The sequence below is a fragment of the Hetaerina americana genome, unplaced genomic scaffold (genome assembly GCF_022747635.1).
Source record: "Hetaerina americana unplaced genomic scaffold, ioHetAmer1.1.p SCAF_3, whole genome shotgun sequence".
NCBI lineage: Eukaryota > Metazoa > Arthropoda > Insecta > Odonata > Calopterygidae > Hetaerina > Hetaerina americana.
This window is the reverse complement of record NW_027286874.1, coordinates 43509206-43534448: the sequence shown is the minus strand read 5'-3', so window position 1 is coordinate 43534448 and position 25243 is coordinate 43509206. Positions and strand designations below refer to the sequence as shown.

Here is a 25243-nt window from a genome sequence, read left to right as displayed (position 1 = left end):
AATATGCCTTTAAAACTTAGGCAACGAAAAATACACCCAGCTGAAGACAAAATAGCTGATTATATTTAATTTTTAAGATAACTCATCACCTATCATCTTATTACAAGGCAAAAGTTCAACAGATATATCGTTAAGTAACCTAAAAAATAATGTATTAACTTTGGTATGGAAAACGAAACACGCGCTGACGAGGGGGCATAATTTTACCGTAAGATGTCGCGTTGTCGCTCTACCGTATATCGTGCCTTTTATGTTTGTAAAAACCGCGGTGACCGCGGAGTCTGTTGAAGTTATTTATTTATAAATTTCGGTGTACATGAAGTTATAATGAATGAAATCAGTACGCCCTACGTTCCGAAAATTTTCGTAAGTATTTAAATTAGTATTTCATGGTAATAAATTACTTTACGAACCTATTATCTAATTGTTTTAACTATAGGGTATTCCAGATCCTATTTGCGAGAGAGCTGGAATTATTGGGAAGTGGATTTCAGGTGATAAGCTTGGCATACACGCGTTTAGTCATGTCACTGCCGATTCCCCAGGTAAGATTTGTTTGTTAATAATGAAGCTGCTGAATGTGATGTTTATGAAACTGTTTGTTTAATTGATTAGCGCACATTCACATACCCCGGAGTTTATGAGTATGAATGAAAGTATTTACCAATTTTTTAAATATGTTTCGCCGTTTTATATGCGTTAATTATTTTATTTTAGATAAACCGAGCGCCTTCGAGAACAGCAACGTCTTTGTACATCTTCTTAAGTTAGACGTTGTACTATTTGAACCTGTTATGAGAAAACTTGTGAACGAATCAAACGGGACCTTCCTTGCCGTTCAGAATCTGAAAAAGAATAAAAATAGCCAAAGTGACGTTCAGCCAGAATTTCTGAAGCTTAGCAGGCAGTACAGGTGAACTTACCACTTCAAGTTGTTCATTTTACTTCCTTATTGAACAATGTGTGTGTCTTCGTATTTTATTATTCGTATCTTCTCTTACTTCTCAGGTCTATAGTGAGAGCTTGCCTGGAAAACCTCCAGGAAATTGCATCTACCTCACCTTCCAAGAGAGACCAGTACCAGAAATATGTTGCTATATTCTATAATATAGAATATATTTGGCATTTATGTGAAATACTATTTATTAACATTACTCCAGGTGAGGAAGTTATCATTATAGTATTATGATTTTCGTTCGTATAACTAGAAATGTTTGATTTATGTAATGCAGTTATCTTTCAGTAATATTTATGGTATAAACTTATGATTCGTCCTTTTTATTGAACTCATTTGAATAGTGCTATCAAAGAAAGGATTAAAATCAATACTTTCATAATGTTGCCGCAAAGTATGTTTGCATGGTTTTCAATATGAGCCAGAATAATTCTATAATACGGTGGGTTAATCCCTGAAAACTTCTTCCAATATCACCATAGTATTTTATGCTGTGGATTACACCACCAAAATTTTATTTCGAATGAACCGGTCATCAAGTGTATACATTTGTGGTAGTTAAACGTCTTTTGCTAGAAAGCAATATGTTTTATCTTCCATAGATCTCCATTAAAAAAGGGAGAAAGACTTAGACATGAAAAATCACCTTTTGAATGACAGCTGTAAACCAGTTAGTAATTTAGTACATCATATGCAATTCTTATGGTGTCAGCAAATGTTGCTCTCAGTTGTTAAATAATGTCCATTAGTAATAAAGCTATGCCATAATAGAAAATATCATATATTCTAATTGAAAATTTTAGACCGGTGTACTCAGTAAGAGGATGTGGATTAGTTAATGTTACTACTAATAAAAGCAGAATACTTTCCAGTCCATGAAGAACAATAGAAAACACTCTTGTAGGCAATAAGAAAAATATTTTTCAAATGACAGTTGGTAAATTTCTGGGTGTTTGTCCAAGTTTCTATATTGCTTGCCTGCAATGTTTGTCTCCCTCTCAATGTTAATATAAGTTCCATTGGCTTCTTATCAAGATAAAATTGTGTTCCAGCAATTAAGAAGACTTGGTGAAAGTATATCATGGTGAATTAAATTCTTATCCATACTCTAGTGTTATTCTCTTTGAGCCCTCAATTTGTTCATTGATTATCTTTCCTTTGTAAAACAGAGTTGATGGAATAATTTTCCAGAAACCAGTTATTGTTCAGACATCCTTTTAGACCTTTATGAAAGACCTGAGTATTTCATCTCTTCTCTGTGGTACATAATGGCCGAAATATTAGATTAAATATTGAGCTGTCATTGGAACAAGAGCATGAAAATGCATGTATACATTTAGGCCCAAGGGGAATGAGTGTGTGCTCGTCTAAACTCTGTGTTGATTTTAAGAATTTAAAAGTCTTGAAGCCTTTTGAAGTTAAGCTGAAGAGGTTCTTATCGAGTAAAGTTTACTGTTCTGAGATTGAGAACAGTACTACATCCCTTCTAGTTTTATATTGCCTATCCATCAACATTAATTAGGTTCATTGTTTATTTAGATAGTATCTTGTTGGTTGCTCTTAAAATGGTCAAATATTGTTTGGAAATTTCCATTCTGATGCATTTGTGATCCTGTGTCGAGTCATGGCTTCCATCTAGGAGATAATTTTCTCATATCCAATTCCACCTTTATTAATGTGATATGCCCATTCAGATGACATCCCTACAGTTTTAGGAATATCTCATACTTTGTCAGTGACCGTTTGATGCACTTCTGCAATAATTCCTGGGATAGTGGCACATTTTGGCCAACCACTACATGGAACATCATCTAAGCTATCCCGACCAAACATAAACTCCTTTGTCCATTTGGCAACAGTTGAATATGAAGGAGCAGAGTCCCCCAGAGTATTCTGAAAGTTGGCCTGAATTTCCTTTGCTCTCATATCTTTTTTTGCTAAGTATTTAATCACTGCTCAGGTCTCAATTTTGTCCATCTTCACAAATCACTAGATGAGAACAACAACAGAGAGGTGTCCACACCACAAATCTCTTCCCAAAGCACTGATGGGTTGTTTGTTTACTCTTAAAGAATTTCGATTACTATGTGGGAAACTCTTAGTGCTAGCACTAATATCTGATAAGTTATTTGGAGACTCTTTTGAACTACCCTCGTATTTTAATATTTGATCATCTACCATAGAAATGCATTCCAGATCACATCTCAGTTATCACAAGTACTGAGGTAATGTAAATATATTATTTTAAGAACTATTAAGTACTAATCTTAATTTCTCATATTTACTTTAGGGGATACAATCTTGCCACAGTTATTGGAATGGATACGGTTTCATTTTCCAAAGTGTGATCAGCAGACCAACAGAGTTGTCGCATCTATTGAAGGAACTTCTTCCAGTAATTTAGTGGGCAGTGGAGGTGCAGAAAGTCATCCAGAGTATTGGCAAGCCTTGAATGGGCTAGTACTACAAGGCCGAGTTGGTGAAGCCAGAGGTCTTCTTCGTCTGCATTCTTCCTCTCGCCAAGATCCATTTCGTGCTCTAGATGAGGCTCTCAGAACAATGCCAGTGTATGCTGTATGTATGGACTACTTATTTTCATTTATTGCTTAGAGTTAACCTATTTAATTTTTAATTACAGTGTCGGTATATTTTTAAGATCAGAAGGTTGATATACCATGAAGTGAATAAACATTTGCATACTTACCTCAGTTTTTTGCACGCCCTAATTGCTGGTTGTATTGCTTTGGGTAATTGAAAGAATTTTGTGTATACTGTCGAGAAATATTCAGGCCAAAGGGAATTACGTGCACCCTTTTGATTATTGCAGATTATGAGAAATAGTTACCATATCAATAGCATCATTGTCTGTGCATAATATGCATTTATTTCCACTAACACTTATCAACAAGTGAGGATGTCTATGTATGGTAAAGGCATGCAGTGTTTTTATTGGGCAATGGTGTATATTTCATATTTTTTCAAATGTGAAATGTTTACAAAATATGTTATCTGAGATAGAAGCAGTTGTTACACATGGTGGCTGCAATATACTGTCTCTGTGAACATTGGCTTGCAAAAAAAGAAGTTGTTATGCATAAATTAGCGATTTTTAGCTTGGCATCATTCCACTGACTTCTACTATGTTCTTCTATAGTGGATTAAATGGTAGAAGGGACCATTTGGTCTCAATTTCCCCCAAATAAAGACCTCTATCTATGTATCTACTGCCAGTCTATCTAAAAGTCATGGTACCTGGTTTATGTCTTAAAAGTATGTATTTTAAAGTCATGGATTTAGACAAATCATGTTGAAGAACCTGAATCTAATTATAGTTTTTGTATATTGCTTCCCTTACGGTGTATTTGAACATTTCTGAAATAAACTGGAACTAGTACTCTCCCTTTTCTCAATTTTAAGGGTCAATGTCATAATTTGTGGGAATTTCCACATTGATGTAACCCTGAAAAATTGATTGTCATGTACCTTAAAATCTGCTTTCTTATAATTTATTCTGGGAAAACAAACAGCTAAATTAACTTCTGCCTGCCAGGATAATTTAAATACCAATTGTGGTCCTGAACTGTTTAGTAGTATAATTGAACACCTCCTGTCTGACCATCAAAGTATAAGTATCACCTTCAAGACTCAATTGCAAAGAATTTTTCAAATATAAAGTACGTAACTATTAGGCCCATTATAGTAGAAGGTCTATCTATTTATCCCCATTCTACCCATCTCCATCTTGGTATTTTCTAATTTCCCCCTCCTCCCTAATGACCTAACGTCCCATAACCCTAATTGGAATTTATCCACCTTGACTAATGTTCCCCTCCCAGTAGTCCCCATCTGGAGATCCGATTGGGGGACTAGTTTACCATCGGAATATTTTACCGGGAGGAAAACCATGAAGTCATATTTGAATGCAAGCTGAACATTCTAGGGAGAATAATGTGGTGGTTTCTGGTTGCCTTCCCAATCGCAGTACTGTGGCCAATACTGTGAACTTCACTCTTGCCCACAGCTATGGCAGCCGAAGGCCGACCCACTCAGTCTTTGCCACCAATGCCTAATGATGAAACTGCTGCCTTTCACTATGGGTTCAGGGATCTATATTTCTCGTTGACTCATTCCTTTGTTAGTGCATGAAAATTATTGTATTCAAAGGGGATTTAATAGTTGAAAGAGAGAAAGATAATTACTGGTTGTTGAAAAGAAGACAAGTAGAAAAAATGGCCTTCAGAGGATATTTATCCAACAAATATAACAAATGTTGTTCAAAATGTTATATTCCCACATTTTCTTGAATCCATGTACACAAACTGCCCACAAGTGAGTTTTCTTATAAGAAGGTTGCTTATGTCTACAGTTTTTAGTGACAACACAAGGTACAGGTTGATTTACCATAAACTACTTTAGAGAAAAACCACCTAACATGAAATAAAATACGGTACCTTCATTATTACCCTATAAAATAACCTGCCTTTAAAACGATGTGTCTGTTTTTTCAGGTTTATGGAGGGCTTTCGGTGAATGAATTTGAAATGCGTTGGAAATGTTGGCAAGTTTCTTGTAACAACAAAATAGATGCTGGTGTATTTTCGTCTTGGCCTCAACTGGAATTTATTGCACTGGTGAGAACATTTAGAAGTTACATGAACTTGATTAGGTGTACAGCTAAATTTCTTTGTTCATATTATAATAAGTGTTATAAAGTTGCATTAACTGTAACTTCTTATCCAGTTGAGTTCAGACTCAACTGGATAAGAAGTATAGTATTAGTTAAACGTAAGTAACCCCTGGTATTGGTATAATCTTTTATTATTTACTATTTGCATACCTTTAATTTCTTTGATTAGAAAAAATTATTCACCTTATAATTTCATATTTTTCACTAGACAGCAAAACATTATAAGTTACATTTATTGATTCAGTTTGCCGGTAAGTTTGCACTTAAATCTAATCTCATCAAAGTGTTATCTTGAATTAGCTTTCAAAAGAAGAAGGGACTATAAGTCTCAACCTCGCTCAATTTAGTCGATAAATAAATAAAAAAATATTAACTTGTATATGTGCAGTGCTTAATGCAACAGAAAGTTAACTTGTGAAAATTTCAAATATGCATTCTTGTAAAATTATCAACAAAAATTTTAGGGCCCATCAACTGAACAGCAAATTTTTTTTCTTCATATTTATTTCTAGAAAATGTTGTCTCAAGCCTCCCTATATTAGTGGAGTGAACTAGTGTGATAACCACACATTGTTTTGAATATTTCAAGCTCAGGTTTTCTTCTACACTATGTACATGCAATATGATATTTAAGGTTCTCAAAGGATTTCTTTTCTTGTCAGATATTGACTGGACATGATGGTGCATTCAATGAGGCAGTGAAAGAATGCGAGTCATGGGAGCAATTATTAGCAGCATGGTTACTGTACACAGATCCCACGGTGAAGTCCTTTCATTTAGGTTCCCATGCACAGCAGTGTATATCACAATTCAGAGGACATGGTGGAAGAGCTGCCATACCAAAACCTGTTGACTCCCTAATTATTTCACTGATGGAATCAAATCTACACCAGGTAAATATCTTAAACTTCGGTGGTGTGTAATAATTTTGAATTTGTTGATGCTTGATTGGTACATATACATTTTTGATGAAAGATCTATTCTTATAACTTAGATTTTTCAATGGTATTTCATAGAGTGTATGCCGATTCTTTGTCAGTTTTTTTTTATTTTTCAAAATGTGAGTTACATAGATATATAAGTTAAGTGATTATAATTAATCAAAACTGAAATGAAAATATGAAATGTGTTACATATAGACTTTACGTGATTGATATTCATTGGTCATTCTGTCTTAATTGCAAACATAATTCATTCTTGTCTGAAGTTTTTCAAAACCCAATTTTCAAATTTATTGTAATGGAGATTAGTCCTTTTCCAGATTTAGATGTTTGTGAAAAAAAAATACAAAACTTCATTTGTGTACAATATTTGCATGTTTTTATATATGTAAAAATCTTTAATTTTACATGTGTTGTATAAAAATGACCTTCCATCAAATGTTTAAAAGTCAACTTTCTTATGAATGGTTTTGTAGCTCAGTTTTTGATCAGTTGTCATCGGGTGCCTTTTTGTCTCTTAGGTTTAAAAAAAACTGCAGATACAATATATCATCACATAAACGTACAGACAAAGTAATGTCTATTAATGTCCTTGAAAAGGTATAACCCTGATCATTCATATGCTATGCAATATATGCTGCATTATAAGAGTTGAATCGCAGTGCTTCAAGTGTGCTGTAGGAATTACATTCACATAGTGTGCGCAATAGTATCACTGGAAGTACAAACCTTTGAACATATTGTACTACCATATTGCTCAAATTAATTAGTCTGCAATATGCTTAATTAGAAAGCATCACAGTTCACATAGAATAAGTTTATATCTTGAAAAGCTCATATGTAGAGTTGTTTGTAGGCCATGATACCATTTTATTTGACATTCAAGTAGAACAAAAATGCAGGGAAAAAACGAGTGCAACTTTTAATCTTATGGCCTTGGTGGCAATGATTAAAGGTGTACAATCTTCCTTTAATTTTCCTAATAAGTTTTCAGTGTAGAATGTAAATAGTAAAAATACTAAGAAATAATTTACTGGTATTCGTTTTTACAATATAGGTATGCACCCTTACACAGTCTTGATGGTAGAGCATTTTTTTCGATGCCAAATGAGAAATTTTTATACTGGGAAAGGTAGGAAAAGCTAGGGGAAAAAGTTTTTTCTGGCTGTCAGTTATGATTTCATTGGAGACTAATGAGAAACAGTGCTCCTGATTGTTTTCATTGTATATAAGCTAAAAATATTATTTTATGACAAAGTAAACCTTTGCTATTGTTTTTATATGTTGAAAATCCCAAAATTCAAATTGAAATAAAAATACTAATATGGGTATAGATTGAATTGAAAATAATGGGGGTCGGTGATGAGATCAAAACCACGAAAAGGACTTTTGTAATATTCCTGAAAGGTTGGTAATAATTATTTTGGTTTCAAATTCAAAATGAGTCCAATTTTCCTTGAGTAGGTTGACACATGCATACTATTTTCACTGACATTTATCTGGAATATCTATTACTTGCATATTTCCCAGTTGGAGCATGCTAAACTGGATTGTAAGACACAAATAGTGTTTCTCATTAAAGAATGAATGATGATTTGCCTATTCATTTTTTCAGGTGATTAAGCAACTGCAGCAGACAGCTGAATCAGGATGGTTTGCCACTCACCTAACAGACTTGCTGTACCACTGTGGAAGGTTGAACATTCTTGATGGACAACAAAACAAGTAATTAATAATTTTGAATGTATTTGTTCAAATTGAACCAGAGTTAACCTTTTCATAGGTTGCCAAGACAGTTTTAGTCCTATTCTTCTTTAAGAATAGAAACCTAGGCATTATATGAAAGAAGTAATTCTCTACAGATGCCTTAGACTGAGGGATAGATAGGGAAATAATGCTTAATTATTGCCTAATCCATTCCATTAATTTACGGTAAACTCTTGATTAAATAAGTTAATGGATACATGATGACGCACGTATAATCGAGTAACATGGATAACAGAATACGCTGAAAAAATGGTTGTGATATAAACGGATATATATATGGAAACTCTCCCTTTTCATTCCGTGTGATTAATTTGATTTTTCAGCGATGGAAAGTACATTCTTTTCCATTTTTCTGTCTTTTTATTAGGGTGATATTACAGCATTACAAGGACATATGATTATCTTAAAGTGAATAGCAGAGTGTATTTTCCTCAAAGCTAAACCAATCTCTTACCCAGGAAAAAAACAACTAGCAAAGGACAAATGTTAGAAAAGGATTACTAAAGCAGATTCATATTCATCATATAATATCAGTTAAAATAATGCACTGTAGAAAGTTAATGACTTACTTGTTGCATACTATAACCATGCACAAAGTGTGTTCAAAAAGTAAGGTGACTATATTTTTATGTAATATATTTATTTATTTTTCAATATTTAAGTTTTCCCCTTCAAAGTAATCCTCTCCCAGATATAATACACTTGTGCCAATGCCTTTTCCAATCTTCGAGGCAATTCTGATTAGCACTCTTTGGTATAGCCTTGTGCTCTACCAGCGATGAAGTCTTTGTCTCCTCAATCGTTGCAAATCTCCATCCTTTCATATGTTGGCTGAGGCCTGATTGTTGTGTTGTTTATGGCCAAAAAATCATTACTATTGTAAATGGTATTATCGTGTTGCAAATGACCTGAATTGTTTCTCCCCAATTCCAGAAGTTTTTTTCGTATTGCTTCTCACAAAGGGCACATAACTTCAAGTTAATACTCCTTATTGACCATACGATCTTTTGGTAAGAACTTGTGATGCACTAAGCCATGGTAATCAAAGAAAACAGTGAGCGAACCCTTGACATTTGATCGAACTTGGTGTGCTCTTTTCAGTCTTGGTTCTCCTGGGTTCTTCCATTGGGACGATTGGGCTTTGGTTTTGACGTCATAACCATGTACCCATGATTTGTCACCAGCTATGACCCAAATCAGGATCATCATTGATGTCATTTGACAGCTCCTGAGCCATGTTCATGCAACGGTTCTTCCGGTCAAAATTAAGCAGTTTCAGGACGAATTTTGCTGACACACATCTCATGCTCAAAACATTTGAAAAATATGCATATCACAAGCCAACCGATGCGTAACATCCTCTGCAACTTCTCTTACAGTGATTCGACAATTTTCTTTACAACGTTTTCATTTGTTGTTGACGTGCTGAGGCGTCCAGAGTGAGATTCGTCATTGGCATCCTCTCGGCCATCTTGGAAGAGCTTATGCCACTTATAAACATTTGTTTTAATCAGAGCATACTCTCCATGTGCCACTGTCAAAATTTCAAGTGTTTTGGAGTACTTAATTCCATTTTTTACATAAACTTTGATGCAAATTCTTTGATTCATTTTTATTATAGCAGATAATCGCCGAGCACACCATAACACATTTAACATTTGTATCTGTCAGTAGCAGACTAAATATGCTATATTGTTGAAACTGTAAAAAAAGGTTTGGGACATGTGTACCAACGCAATAAAACAAAAAAATTGAATGTGCAGGGTGTGACTCAAAAGTAATGCAATTATTTTTTTTTAGGTAATCTATTGAACAGATTTGCACAAACACTTAAAATCCTTCAAAGTACTGGCTTGGGCCTCTACACATTTTTTCCAGCAACTCTACTGGTACACAACCTGGAAGGCATCATCGGGGACCTCTCACAAGGTCTTTGTGATGGCTGTTGGATCTCTTCTATGGACGAAAAAAGGGTTTTTTTTAGGGCTGCCTCAATTTGAGAGAACAAAAGAAGTCTGCTGGAGCAATGTCGGAACTATAGATAGATAGATAGTGGTCTTTATTTGGGCGAAATTGAGACCAAATGGTCCCTTCTTCCATTTAACCCATAGTCGTATACATATTATGTTAGGCATTAAACTTATAGTTACATTCCTATGTACACATAAATACATATAGACAGACATCAATTCATTTAGCGCAGTTTTGCACATCGGAAAGAAAAAAGTATATATATATACACACACACATACACATACATACACATACACACACATACATACATATATGCATACACATACCTACACATTTACTTACATATCCACACACACATACATATACACACATAAACATACATACATGCAATCATACTCATACATACATAATTATGCACATATACATCCATACATACATACATATACATATATAAATTAAGAATACACTTACATATACTCAAATTAAATGACAGTGAAGATGGATTACAATAAAATGAGGAAAGTCTAAGCAAAGAATGAGGTTTGTGGGAAAAGCACGGGAGAGCGTGGCATTGCTCAACTAGTAAAAACCCACGCAGGAAAAACACCCACGAGGGGGGGGTGGGGCAGCATTAGAACCTGGTGTTTTGCCAGGAACTCGCAGACTCTTAGTGTGTTGTGGCAAGGCACGTTGTTGTGATGGATTTGCCAGGTAGCAGAGATGTCTTTTCTTGTCCTGATGACCCTTTTTCAGATTATTTCCAGTGCATTCACGTAGTAGGCAGCATTAACTGTCTGTCCTTGAGGAACAAAATCCATATGGACCACTCCTTTACTGATGAAAAAGACAATGAGCATCCCAAAAAAACTGCGGAAGATACTGCAACAGTAACTTTTGATGGAGTCATCCGCTAATGTGCATTTCAATGCAACGATTTCATAGTGTAACAATTATTCACCTTGGCCAATTGAAATTGAAAATTTCAGAGTTTAAGAGGGCGCCTCGATAGCTTAGCTGGCTAAAGCACTTGACTGGACATAAAGGGATCCCGGTTGATTGATGATGATTTTTACACTCTAAAATTGTTGCATTACGATCAGCATTGTTTTCACTTTTGATTTGTTCATTCTTGCCTTTTTGGGCTTGAGGGACTAGTTGATGTTCCACTCAGAGCTTTGGCATTTTGTTTCAGGGAGGGTGGATTAAAAAACCCAGGTTTCATCACGGGTGATGACGTTGCCCAAACAATCAGGTTCATTTTCAATACATTGGAAAAGTTCACTTGAAATTTCTTTCAGTTTTCGTGACATGGTCGGCATGCAGAGGTTTACAGTAACTGGCATCCTGCCACTTCCACAGCCTGGAGAGCACTGAGATTGGTTTCGTGGCAAACCTTAGCCCCCCCCCCCCCCCCCCCCACCTACTCCAAGTAGTTCGATCCCACTCTGACCAATATGAGCGGCATGGGAAATTCAATTGCATTACTTCTGGAAAGCATCCTGTATCTTGCTTGCAAAATTTGAAAAGTCACCTTACTTCTTGAACTCACCTCGTATTTGCTTGCCTAATTGGAAAATATGGAATTATCAGAACTAATGATTGTGAGTGAAATGACAATGGGAAAGTGCGGATATTACAAAAATGTTTTAATATAAAACATTAAATATTATTGACAACTTTTGATTTTGTGAAGTAAAAACTTCTAAGATAGCTGAGGTGTTTCAAACATTTATTGTTTTAAAAGTATCGCAAAGTTTCAAAGCATTTAATTATCTTCATGATTTTAATTTTATCAACATTCTGAGGTGCCGGGAAGAGAGTTGCATGGATAATCCACTAATTGGATAATCTGCCCCCAGATAATTGAGAAGTAACTGTTCCATGGTTAACGGTTAATACTCTGATAGTTCTAAAAAATTTGAATGATGTTGTTTCAAAAACATTAGAATTCAGAAAGTGCTAAGTTTATGGAATAAATAGCTGGAGCTAGAGCTGGACCAACTGCTGTATTTCTGATGTACAGTTAACTCTCGGTTATCTATTTGTAGTCTCTGTGTGTATCCGTTAATATCATGACCTTATTTGTCAAGTATTTCGGATATCCATGTTTCCCTATTATCCGTGCTTTGACGTGCGTAAGCACGAATCCTTAAGCATGGATAATTAGGAGTTTCCATGTTTACAAGGATGAAGAATTCATTTTGCTAGCTAATGAAGTATGTTTTTGAAGTTTTCTGTTTCTCAATAAATTTATCATAATGAAATTATTCTCACTCTAACTAGCCTCTGTGTTTGATCAATGGCATTGTTTGTGAAACTTCATTAATTCTTATCTCAAGAGAGATTGCTTTAACTGGAAGTCTGCTCAGCTTGGCTGCATGGCCTAAGTTGCATGGATAGAGCTTCCAATGAGTATGGAGAGGATTCTTATTGTTCATTTCTTGTGGTTATTTTGTTGGTATCATTTCAATTGATATACATGAGGCAGTTATAAAATAAAGTGATATTTAACCAGTTTTCAGTCTCTTAAGTATGTATGCGAGCAATGAGTAATTTACTGCAGGATAGGGCATATGATATGGCCTCCTGGTGAATGTGGCCCCTCCATTCAAGTTTTCACTCGTTTCAGAGCTTAGACAGTGTTTCCATTAATAAATTCCATGTTAAATAATAGCTAAATCAGAAAAATATAGAATGTTAGAATATGTTAGTGAAAAGTTGAAAAATCACAATCGTCTTTTTAAAACCATATAGCACATAGAAGTGGCAAGAGATTTACAATACTTAAGTAAGAATTCATGGATGTAAAACAGAATATAGTACAACTTTGACAAGTATTGCCTTGATTGTTGATTTCTTAGGATTCATAAGTGTACTGTCTTGCTTACATTTTTAGAATCCTTTAATTAGGTTTTCAAATTAAAATTGAATTTTAAAATTGCTAACTAAATTTTATAATCTTTTTACAGTGTAGCCCATAAGCTTAGAGAGTTCCTGCTTCTTGATTATGGTACTATGTTGCTTGGTCATCACTCATTGTGGCAGGTGAGAATTCCATTATGCAGTTGTTGATTACTTAATTTCTATTCTTATCTAAATTCTCATTTAATGTACTGTATAATGTTACATTTCTGAATCTTTTGTGACGTTGTGCATGTTTAAAAAAAACTGATTGACCGCTAATACTGAGACTGAGCTTTTACAAAGTAGTATGCCAAGAGACCATTATGTAAAAGTAATAAATAAAATGAAAACCCAATGGTTAAAATTCGAGCATTTATATAACTGTAGTCTCTGAATTTCATTTCATAAGTGGTGTCCAAAAGTGCATGCATACCTGTATATGTATTTAATTTTGGCTGTGATTGTGTATTTCTCTCTCTGCATTTTCCCAAATTTGCACATTATCATATTTTCAATTAATAGCCTCAGTTTATGACTAATCAGAGTTAATACTGATGCAAAGTTGTGGGCCTGTAAGTTCGATGTGAGTAGTGATGCATGAGAATTACTTTTAAATGGATTATTCAGCATACATGTTAGCACCAATGCCATCTTATCTTCCTACACTGTCCCTTACTATTCACTATCTTTCTTTCTCATCATACTACCCATACCCTACCATAGACAATGACCTGGGACTGTATCTTAAAAGCTGACTATCCCTATATTTTTGCCCCAAATGTATTATTTCTTAAATCACCATTTTGCATTCTTTGTATATGCATGGAAATTGTAGTTCATGGTGACTAATGCTCCTGGATAAAGGTAATTAAATCATAGTACTCTGTGATACTTGACTAAAATGTTATTTACAATTAGTTTGATTGGTTTTAATATTGCATGTACCTTTTAGGTTGGTGTCAGCTACCTTGATCACTGTCCAAATTCAGGAGAACCTTGCCTCAGTTTGCTTCTACCTCAAGTACCTCTGACCTCTGAGAAAAGGGCTATAAAAGTTATTCAAATTGCCAAACAAAGAGATTTAAGGCATGTAGGTATGTAATTTTTGGGTTAAGTTTTCATTCTTATGTCATATTATCATAAATAATTAATGTGCTATGTATGTCTAATAAAGTAAATATTGTATTAGTGTTTCTTGACTTAGTGATTTTGTGCTAAGATATAAATAAGAAAAGTTAAAGTGATTAGCATGTATTCATTTACATGGATTTTCATGAAGTAATGGATTTTCGTAGTATCTGAGTACTCAATTTTTATATTAAAATGGCAATTAGCGTAATGTTAATCATTTGAATTCATTTTGACTTAAATGCCTAAATATTATTTTTCCTAGTATTAACTACTTGCAAAGTCATGGGAAAGAGAGCCCTTGCCCGAGGGCAGTGTGGTTTGGCTCTTGCATGGGCGCTACGTTCGGAAGATGCTGGATTTGCTACCCATTTGGCAGATCGCTTTCTTGAGGGATACAGTTCACTTGGAGAGTTTGCTTCTGAATCACACTCCTATCTGGATCTCCTAGATAATTTGGGATCCTGTATGCTAATAAGTGGCCGGCTTACATTCCTAGGTAATTTTCTCTGTATATTTCTTAAACACATCATTAGTCTTCCAATTTTTATCCATTTATTAAGTTTGTATGAAAACCCATTAAGTTACTCAAATAAGTAGATTTGGTGTAAAATAATAGGCATATTTTACTTCAAATTTAATGTGTCTTCCCTTTGAACATGATTAGTGCCACTTTACAAGTTAAAGAGACTAGAGATTTTATGCAAAGTTCCACTAAATATTGAGTGCTACTAAGTCTTGGCAACACAGCAAATGATAATGATTTATGGATACACATGCCTTAAATGATAATGATTTATGGATACACATGCCTTCACACAAAAAACTGGTGATTATGGCCTGAAATTTGTATTAATAATTAATCTTAAGTAAGTCATAAAGTCAATTTTTTGTAGTAATAATTCCAATATTGCAATGAAACCTCGCATGAGTATATTTTTATGGGACTCATTTTTGCAATCCTATTTAAGTAAAAACTTTTTCCCAGATAATTTAGCATTTTAGATGCTATTAAGAGTCTGGGTCCACTATTTAATGAGGAATTCACTAGTTTGAGAAGAAAATTGGGTTGCAAACATTTAGGGCCTTATTAATTGCTATATATGAAGTATGGCAATCCAGATGGCTGTAACTTGGTTATTTGATTGTTTAATTTAATGATAATTTCATGCCAGACTCCCTTGATGGCCTATATTAGTTCTAGGTGTTTTGTATTCAGTAGGAATGTTTTAGAAATAACTGTTAATACTAGAGTATAAAAATTGAAAAAAACCTGCTGAGGAAGGAGCACCAAAGACAGCAAGGAGCACATCACAGCTAATATATGTCACATTATCAAAATTTGATCACTCCAGAACCATTTCATGTGTTAAAATTCATTCCATTTCAAGGATAAATTTTATCTTTTCTTTCAATTTCATTCATCCAATATAAGCAGGATTACCCAACAATATAATACAGTGGAATCTTGCACAAGAAGCATTATTCATTCTGGAGTCTTTCTCGCAAAGCACAATAGTTTCTCCAAATTAATGTAAATATGATATTGAATTTCATGCTGGAAAAAATAAATCGCATACAAGATTTGTACAAAGAATATTATATTAAAATTGCTTTGGATCATGAATCATCTTCATGTGTCCTTCTATTGCAAAATGAACTAACCTAGAATGCAAAATAGATTTGAAGAAAACAAAAAAGAATCAAAAGAATTAGTTTATTAAATATGATGCATACCAACTGCCTTTTTACTTGATAGCAGTCTGTAGATATTTTTTTTTGAGACTTCAACCTTTTGTGAAAATGCATCACAGCATGATCATTAGCAAAAATTTATAGCATGCGTAGCCTTATTAGGATAATGCTCTTGAATGTGCAATGCAGCAATATCCAAGGCTTCCTCATCACTTTTAGCCTGCTCCTGTGGATTTCACTCTTCTTGAAGAGATGTGGAGTTTTTGAATGGTAAACAAGGAGTGGTTTAATTTTTGAATCGGTGCAAAATAGCAGCATGAGACGGTCCTTCATTGGTTTGTGGCTGGGCAATTAACTCTCCTTAGCTGTTTTATAGGTTCGCTTCGGCATCTTTTTTCAGAAAAGACCCTTTTAGTCACAATTAAAATCATGCTGTGACAGGTAACTCTCAGAATCTACGAACTTCTTGATGATGAAGTTCTCTGCTGCCTTTGTGCTTGAGCTTGCTGCTGTACTGTGCCATATAATGCTATGGATGCCGATTCCTCTTTTTAACTTCTTGAATCAGCAATGACTTCCCTTAAATATTTACGTCTTTTTCGGCCAGATATTTTTGTCACTCACATTGATGCATCCATCTCCTTAATTCTTTGCTTGTTCTCCAGGGTGGTACAAACTGTTGGTGCCTACCGATTGTATGTGCTTGCTAGATCAGCCAAGCGCACACCTCATTCTCGCTTTAATGATTTTACTTGTTTTTACTATGGTTATATTTATTTTCTTTTGGCTGTCTTCTTGCAGGTTTTTCTTCAGAAACATTTTTAAAACTATGCCTTAGAACTAATTAAAATTTGCCCCAAAAATCACAAATAATGCATCTGAACACAAGTTTGGAAAACTGTGTGTTCACTAGCAACTCTAAGATGCTAGCAGAATGAGTTCTGAACACAAATTGAAACAGAAGCCATGCGATGTTACCAGGAATTCCCCTCTCCTTGTCCCTTGTTAAGCGAGCCCATTTAAAAAAAAATCTTTGTTCAGTATGCCTTTTACTTACTGTGCAAGGTGCTCACTTGGCAAGGTCCCACTGTAGTTAGCTAGCACCCAAAATATGTGGGTTACTTCTGTGTCAAACTATGGATTAATTGATTTTTTTGAGAAATTATATTTCAAAATGATTACTTTTTAAATCATTAATTGCTCAACAGATGGCTAAATTTGGAACTTATTGGGAAAAAAATTCAATGAGCATTATTTGATGGTATTTCAAGTTTTCAATTTAAAATCTATTCTACCTATTTGGAATTTTAATTTAATCTAATATCTGATGCTAGACATGTGTAAATGCAGTGACTAATAATCACTACGTGCTACATAATGACTTCCCCTTCACTTATCTTGTTTCCCTAGTCTGAAAGTGATTAGCATCCATGAGAATGTTGGTAAAGAAATTGATTGTAATACCTTGAATCACATGAAGCCCATGACAAATTTACAGATAATGCCTTTTCTTCCCACTTTTCTCCACCCATTGTTATACCACAACAAACATCTGTTTGGCAGGATATTTGAATCTCATTACCTCTATACTTCATACAGATTTCGACCTCCTATCCATTGGCTGTGATTTAACTTGGTGATCCCATTCTTAGTAGCAAGACCTGTAGCTTAATCCTGGTAGCAGGGAATAACTTCAATATGTCCTTTTATAGTAATATTTATTTTTTCATGAAAAAAATCATTTTGAAATAATGTTTCATTTGCTGTAAATTTTCTCTTTCCTCACCTAGAGCAGCATTTTCCACCTCTATTATCACCTCATAGCATTCTTGAAACACCACTTTGTAGAGAGCATGAATGCCTCGATTGTATCCAGGGCAGCATCAACTTCCCAAAGCTTAGGTCTCAAAGTTTCCTCTCTGCGTCGTCATTGTCTCCAATCTCCATAGGGATTAGATCCTGCTTTTTCACCCACCTCATGTTCAACAGAATATGAGAATGCTCTCATCTTAATATTAAAATATGTTACTCAAATTCTAAACAAGTGTAGAGAATCACTCTACAGATGTTATTCCTGAATGACAAGGGTCCCATTCTCAAAATTAGTTGAGTCTACTCGAAGCATGAGCTGCTGAGTATGTTTTCTTAATTGCTAAAAGGGTGCATTAGTTGGAGTCATAGAGCTAAAGCTAAGTGCAAAGTGACCCCAGCGAAAAAATTGGAGAGACATACAAAATGATGAGGTGATTGTGAAAATTATGGCATAACCAAACATGTTCACACTTGATTTTGGGGATGTGCGATGTGTGAACTGAAAATAAGTTGTTATTTTTTCTCTAAAAGATGCATATCTACATAACATTTGATGAGTAAACTGGATATAAACTTTTGAGAGTTGAATGAAAAATTATAATGCTATTTTAATTAATTTGACTATAGTTTTTTTCAATGCCTTCTCATTAATTAATGGCTAGCTATTTTTCATAAATGTATATTTATGTATCGTACATTCGTAAGTCCCCAAATCTGGCAACTGAACCTAGTAAATGTATCTCTTTAATGCGTAAACCTTCTCATTAATGAAATCTATCTTTCATAGTCATTACTAACCACAGTATTCTATAATGTCATCTTTCATGTTAGTCAGAACTGTTGAGAAACATCACCCCCATGTCTCCATTTTTGGACTGGCTTGGAAGGAAAAAGTCTTTTGACCCGACTAAGTTATTTTACCTACAAATTCTCAAAATATGTTTCACTTAAGTAAAGAATATTCTCCCTCAAACATGGCTAAGTATTGTATTAGTTCCTTAAATCTAGTCTTACAGAAATCTACTTGATAGTCCTTATTTTCACCTCTTAACTGCTAATGGTATTTGTTTGTACTCAAATTGTGGAGGCTCAAGGCATGGATTCATATTTTCACATCCAGTTATTAGTTCACCTTGGTGCAAGTATATCTCTACGCAGGTCCTCCATGAATACAATACTTATCACTGTAGAGAAATCCTTAATATTTCAAATTTCTTTATGTAATGTTTCGGCTTAAGTAACAACAATGAGTCCAGCAGAATACATAACATTGAAACCAGTATAACCATTATTTAAAAATAATGGGCTTAATTTTTATCATTGCTACAATTTTTTAGCTTTTACACTATTGCTAAATGTTTAAGTTATGCTATAGAGGATAGCTCAATATATTAGCTCTTACTATTTGAAGTGGATTTATAATAGACAACAACTTATATACCTCTTACTATTCGAAGTGGATTTATAATAGACAACAGCATCTCAAAATAACAAAATATAAGAATGAATAACAATTGTGGTAAGTGTTAATGATGTATTTGTTTCTTACGCAGCAGTAGGAGAAAGAGTGCACGAGGTATAGCTTTCAATTTTCAGCATAAGTTTTTTATATATATTATGATGGTGAATCATCAATTATGTCAGATTAATTGCTGATACATCATCAGTAAATTAATATGATGCTCCTGGTTACTTCACTATTAAAGTCATTTACGTAAGTGAGAAAAAGGTGGCCGATTACACATCCCTGCAGAATATCAGAGACTGCATTAACCAAAACAGAGTTAATCAAGTATTACTCTCTGTTGGCCCTCAGAAAGAAAATATTGGAACTGAAGTCACTACTTTATCATTAATTTTTCATAATTGCAGTTTGTTTCTTAGCTTATCAAGTGTTTTATTTCGGTTTATAACCTGAATAACCTCTATTACAAAAACTGTTCTCGAGTTTATGGGTGAAAATCAATACAATTACACCCAGTTTGAAACTGAATTCCTCAGCCACTAAGTAACTTAAATACAAATTTGTGTTTAATTAATGCTAAAGTAAAAAATGTATTATTGTCAATAAAAGTACCAATATGAGTCATTGAGGAATCTTCACCACCTCTTTGTCCACCACTTTGATGTACCACGGCATAGCTAGAGGTAGAATACTGTACTTTCCAAAGTCATCAAAGAAGATACTGCAATAATTGTAAACAGTGATGCACTAGGGTTAGCTTTCTGCAGCAACCAGTTCTTAAGTAATAGTTGCCTCTAATCCTAAATTGTGTTGGTCCCAATGCCTTAAGCTTTCACAAAAGCTGTATCCATGTGAAATGACACTCTCTTTTTACCGACATTTGTGAAAAAATATATTGGTTAAATATGTAAATACAGTTATTTCTAAAAACCCCAGAATTTCTAAAAAAAATAGGTGTGCAATTCAATGCAAAATTATTATGGAGTCAAGAGGTCAACAGGGGTGATAGAGACTTCTTAGACATGTAATTCTCCACTGTGGTTCTCAGATGTTTACATATATGGAAGTTTTATGTAAGTAGGTCAAGTATGTTTTTATTGCAAGTTTGATGTGACCACCACAATATGGGAAAGAGTAATTTTTTTATAAGAGCAATGCTCATTTTATGTGTTGTTATATTTACATTGCTTGTTATATTTGCATTACTGCATTTACATTTTATGTTGTTGTTATATTTATTTATAGTTGTGCATTTATATCAGTTCATGTTTTCCATAGGCCTTCGTGAATATAACCCCTTCCAAAAACCAATCTTTAAACTTCAGCTAATTATTCATCAATACACATCAATTGTGTCTCATATATCATCATGTGGCCTGGCATAGAATAAGAATTTCTCCTCAATTTTTTATGCAACATCTATTCATTGTGTGACCACTTAAAGCTCCGGACTCATAAAAAATAATTTCTTCATGAGGACAGTTCTGTCTTTATTGTAACCATATCATTGTTCTTCTAATTTTGATAATTTCAGTTGCATTATTTAGCAAATAAAATATTAAAGCTCCATCCAAACTGGTTAGGCATTAGGGAGCATGCTTTTAGGTGCCTAAATTTAAGGCGCCTAATGAAAAGGCAGCTTGAGTTTGGACACCCTATGCAGTAGTACTGCCATCCATGTAGCTGAGAATAAGGAATTCTCAGATGATGTACGAATGTAAATATTTTGACTGTTGAGATAGCTTGTGCAAGCATTGCGTGCAGTTGCAAAAACCATGTAATGGTTTTTGCATAATTCTAAGTCCACTTTACTATTCCTTCAGTAGTGTTTTGTTCAAATTTTCCATTTCCTCCTTTTAATGTGTTAACTTTGGCGATTTTTGAGTCTGGTTTCCTATTTATTTTCTATTATCAGACCATATTTACTCTCTCTGTTGGAATCTGTTTTTTTAGATCTTGCTGTAAATTATTAGGTCAGGTAATATTTCATGTGAATAATTTAAGACTTATTATCTTATTATATTTTAATTTGCTCCAGATTAGTTTTTCGGTTGTTAATCCTCATCAGTGATTGTTTTAAGATATGCTTTGGATCATGTGTAGTTCATTTATATTTATACATACTTTTATGACTTAAGGTTGAATATTTTTCAAGTTTAACTTCGTATCAATTAACTTTTTATCCCACCATTATTCTTTTTTGGCCCTTCTTAATTTGTGTTGGTTTTATTATTTTTGGGCTTTGTGTATGTAGTGAAACAGTGAATCCCTTTGTCAAAGTTTGGCAGACGGCCTATGATTACCCAGTTGTATTAATGTAGACAGCTATGTTTTTACTAAGGGCGTTATCAAATGCTTACACTTTCCAAACACAACACTTGAAGGATATTTTCCTTAATGTTTAGATACCGAAATAAGATTTAACTAGCACACAATTGCGGCATTGATAAAATCATGGTGGTATCCTGGGAAAATATGCAGAAATATGAGTAAACAGAATAACTTTAAAAAACGATGTTCTTAGTCATGAATTGAAGCACGAAACAAAGAAATATATTCTTACCTCTGCTTTTCAAATATCATTATTCAGTAACTTGATAAAATAAAGTTATTACAAGAATTAAACTACATTCATGTGGATGATACCAAATTTATCTTATCTTAGAAAAGTGCTGCCTATTCCCACCTCATGTAAATAAAGTAAAAACGTGTACTTTCTCAAAGAAATGACCAGTATTATTGTTACCAACTTACTATATACCTTCCCACCGTGGCGAGTATTCTTTTGCTAGTTGCTGCACTTCTAGCATAAGGTTATGGGGTCGCAATATCCTGGGGTCAACATAGGTACCTAATTGTGTGCCCTCTTGCTGCCTAACAAGTTTGGAGACCCTTCCAGATGACATCCTCCTTAAATTTGAGTTTTTATGTGCCTAACTGATGAGCCTGGGCAGAGCTTAAACGTTCATCACTGAATAAGGGAATCAAACCATGGCGGTCCAGAATTTTTTCAAAGCTCTATGCATCATACTTATCAATTGTGTTGTAAATAACATAATTCAATCAGTATATTTATGTGCATGTATAATTCTCAAAAAATAATATGAGAAATAATCCTTATCTTGAAATAAACTTATGTGAAACAATAATTCGTATTTTTATTGTTCTCAGGAATGCAGATTGAGTCTAATTTCTTGATAATGTGATGGATAGGTCAATCCTTCGACTCATCATTGTAGTTGCTTTCTTAATACACCTGGTGCATTTACATTTTTATACAATATCACTTACATTGATTAATTTTAGGAACAATTAAAATTCTTATTTGAAGTATGCTAAAATGGTTAAAATACCTCTTGGACTATTGAGCAACTTAAGATATCACTGAACTTATTTGTAAAGCAGCTGCAAAACAAAGTTATGTGCCAAGTTCAGACGAAATATCTTTCAGAATACTGAAGTAACTTGCTGAAATAATTTTGCATTGATTAGTGCTTTTCTAAAATCCTGTATGGAAGATGCAATGCTCATGTATATGTAACTGGCTTGCATCATCCATCTACTAAGGCAGTAGATAGAATTGCTTCAATTCTTATAGAAATAAATAATTAGTCCTGGTATCTAGAAAAATAGTACCAACTATCACTGCTAGTTATGTAAAGATGCGCCCCTTGATATGTATTAAGAAGGTTATTTTAAGCCAAATTTAGTGGTATCACAGCTATCTAAAGATGAAAGGAATGAACAGCAATATGCAAGTGCTTCACGTCATTCCCATTTGGTTCATTGCTAATAGTAATAGTCCACCAGGTTAATGTAGTTTTTTGATGGACCATGGCTCTCCACAATGCTGTGTGTAGTACTAAGCTCTAACTGATGTGACTCAAAATGTGATATTACAATGACTCATTCTTTAGCTTTGTATACCCACTGCACCCATAATTTCTTCCAAAATGCATATTCTACTCCACATACCTTCCCTTCCCCTATACAAGTACAGTCTTCAGCATCTCACTCTCATCTGCATCCATTGGCCCTGCTTTCTTTGAATTTCTCCCCACAATTTTCCTTTATTCTGAAAAAGAACTTCATAATATTTTTTTCCTTTCCATTTTTCTCCTCACCCGTGTCTCAGCAGCCTCTTCTCTATGCTTACCTTTGGTTAGACACAGTTTAAAAAAACATTTTTTTATATCATAGATTACTACATAAAATATCTTTTGTACTGTCTTCCATACTGCCATATCATTGCATCCTTCTTTCTCCTCTATCACATTGATACAATCCTCACATTGAAAGTTTCTTGGATAAGATTCACCAATGAATTTAAGAGGCTACCACTTTCTCTCCAAATATTATTTTTCTCTATATATCCATGCCATACTTAGTTTTTCACATCAGGAAAAGTTGATACAAAACCCATCAATTATCAGAGTTCCTAATCCCATAATCTTCAATGATCCAATTAAGTCTCATCTTCTCATAGTTTGGCTGTCTATAGGCTTACTATAATTGGGAATGTTAAGTTAGCTATATGAAAAATTTGTTGTAATTTTGTAAAAATGGGGAAGGATTCCGATGTTGTCTACTGTTGTTATCAGGAAAATGATTTTTTGGATGCCAATGCTGTGTGTGATTATAATTATTCCCATAATTTTAGCGTTATTTTAAAGCAATTGCAATTTGCTGTACTAGCAAGGTGTGAAATGTAATCATAATATTATCCGTAGCATATCTATGTAAAGGGTGCAGACTTACTTATTTATATAAAATTTAATTCATTTACAGGCAAATACTGTGAATTCCATCGACTGTACAATGCAGGAGACTTTAGAGAAGCAGCTGCTTTACTTGTATCATTACTATCATCACATTTGGCCCCCAAATAGTAAGTGATACCTACTACAGCTTGGTATGATGTTCTTGGGAATATAATTAGTGCCTAGTTGAGCAAACTGATTTTGTTATGAGTAATTTGTTGCTTGATATTACAAAATAACCAAAAAGGTTCTTTGAGTGTATACCTAACAACTAACATTTAAGAAATTAGTTTAAGATTTTATTCATTGTCGACCTAACAATATCCGCCGCAATACCATTGGTAGACACAGGTTTAATAGTTCATAATTGTCATTCTCTGATTGCATTATCTCCCTATGTTTTACTGCTTGTTTTGTATATTGCAGTTTCTGGATGACACTCTTAATGGATGCTGTGCCCCTACTGGAATCAAACGATGTAGCTTTGACATCAGATGACTCCTATGCTCTGATGCATTGCTTAGAGGAATTAATATCAGACAAACAGTCTGGTGTTCCCATATCCATCAAGAATGAGGATCAAGATACAATGCAGATTTCGGAAGATTGGGACGAGTTACTAATGGACATAGATGATGATCAGGAAGATAAGGCTAATTTCACCAATAAAGGAGGCTTGGATAGAGCGTTCAAGCGTAAAGAAGCCATGATTCGAGTTGCATTGGCCAGAAACATGGCCCGTGCTGTTGTTCACGAAATGAGTGGTTCAGATTAAGTCTTTGATTGTAATGTTTTGTGATTGCCTTAAAAAGATCTCGGTGATTTTGTTCATTTTAATAAACGGTTTACAAATTTTATTTATTGTTATTATTCCAGTTGTTACTTTACCACGTTCTAGCACTAGCGTTTACGTGGCTCATAATGAATCCAATTATCAATACCTCGATTCTAGCTTCCAAAAATGATAGTCAATGTCATCGCAAGATTAGAGCACGCAATCAAGATGTTCCAGTTTCGCTGCAAGTATAATTCGTCAGTCGTAAGCATTACAAATTATCACTCAATCGATGGATAGCTCTGAAACCAATCTGCATTGATATATCATTCTACCAAGCATCCTCTCATACCCGTTATTCTCTCGGGTCCCGGAAACAA

General features: G+C 34.2%; 1 protein-coding gene across 1 annotated transcript; it reads left to right on the top strand.

Annotated features, from left to right (window-relative positions):
- Positions 1–258: 258 nt before the first annotated feature.
- Nup75 (nuclear pore complex protein Nup75) lies at positions 259–24945 on the top strand. The gene is made up of 13 exons (XM_071587743.1): positions 259–366; positions 440–545; positions 718–913; positions 1009–1160; positions 3246–3529; positions 5464–5586; positions 6305–6535; positions 8199–8308; positions 13294–13369; positions 14181–14322; positions 14622–14855; positions 24117–24216; positions 24515–24945. The coding sequence occupies exons 1-13, from the start codon at positions 328–330 to the stop codon at positions 24861–24863; spliced, it is 2142 nt and encodes a 713-aa protein (XP_071443844.1). The 5' UTR covers positions 259–327; the 3' UTR covers positions 24864–24945.
- Positions 24946–25243: the final 298 nt, after the last annotated feature.

What these genes read in the sequence shown, in the direction of transcription:
- Nup75 (XM_071587743.1), top strand. Translation starts at nt 328, where the DNA reads ATGAATGAAATCAGTACGCCCTACGTTCCGAAAATTTTC. An exon ending in CCTACGTTCCGAAAATTTTC is followed by an intron (nt 367 to 439) that starts GTAAGTATTTAA and finishes TTTTAACTATAG; the next exon opens with GGTATTCCAGATCCTATTTG. An exon ending in TGTCACTGCCGATTCCCCAG is followed by an intron (nt 546 to 717) that starts GTAAGATTTGTT and finishes ATTTTATTTTAG; the next exon opens with ATAAACCGAGCGCCTTCGAG.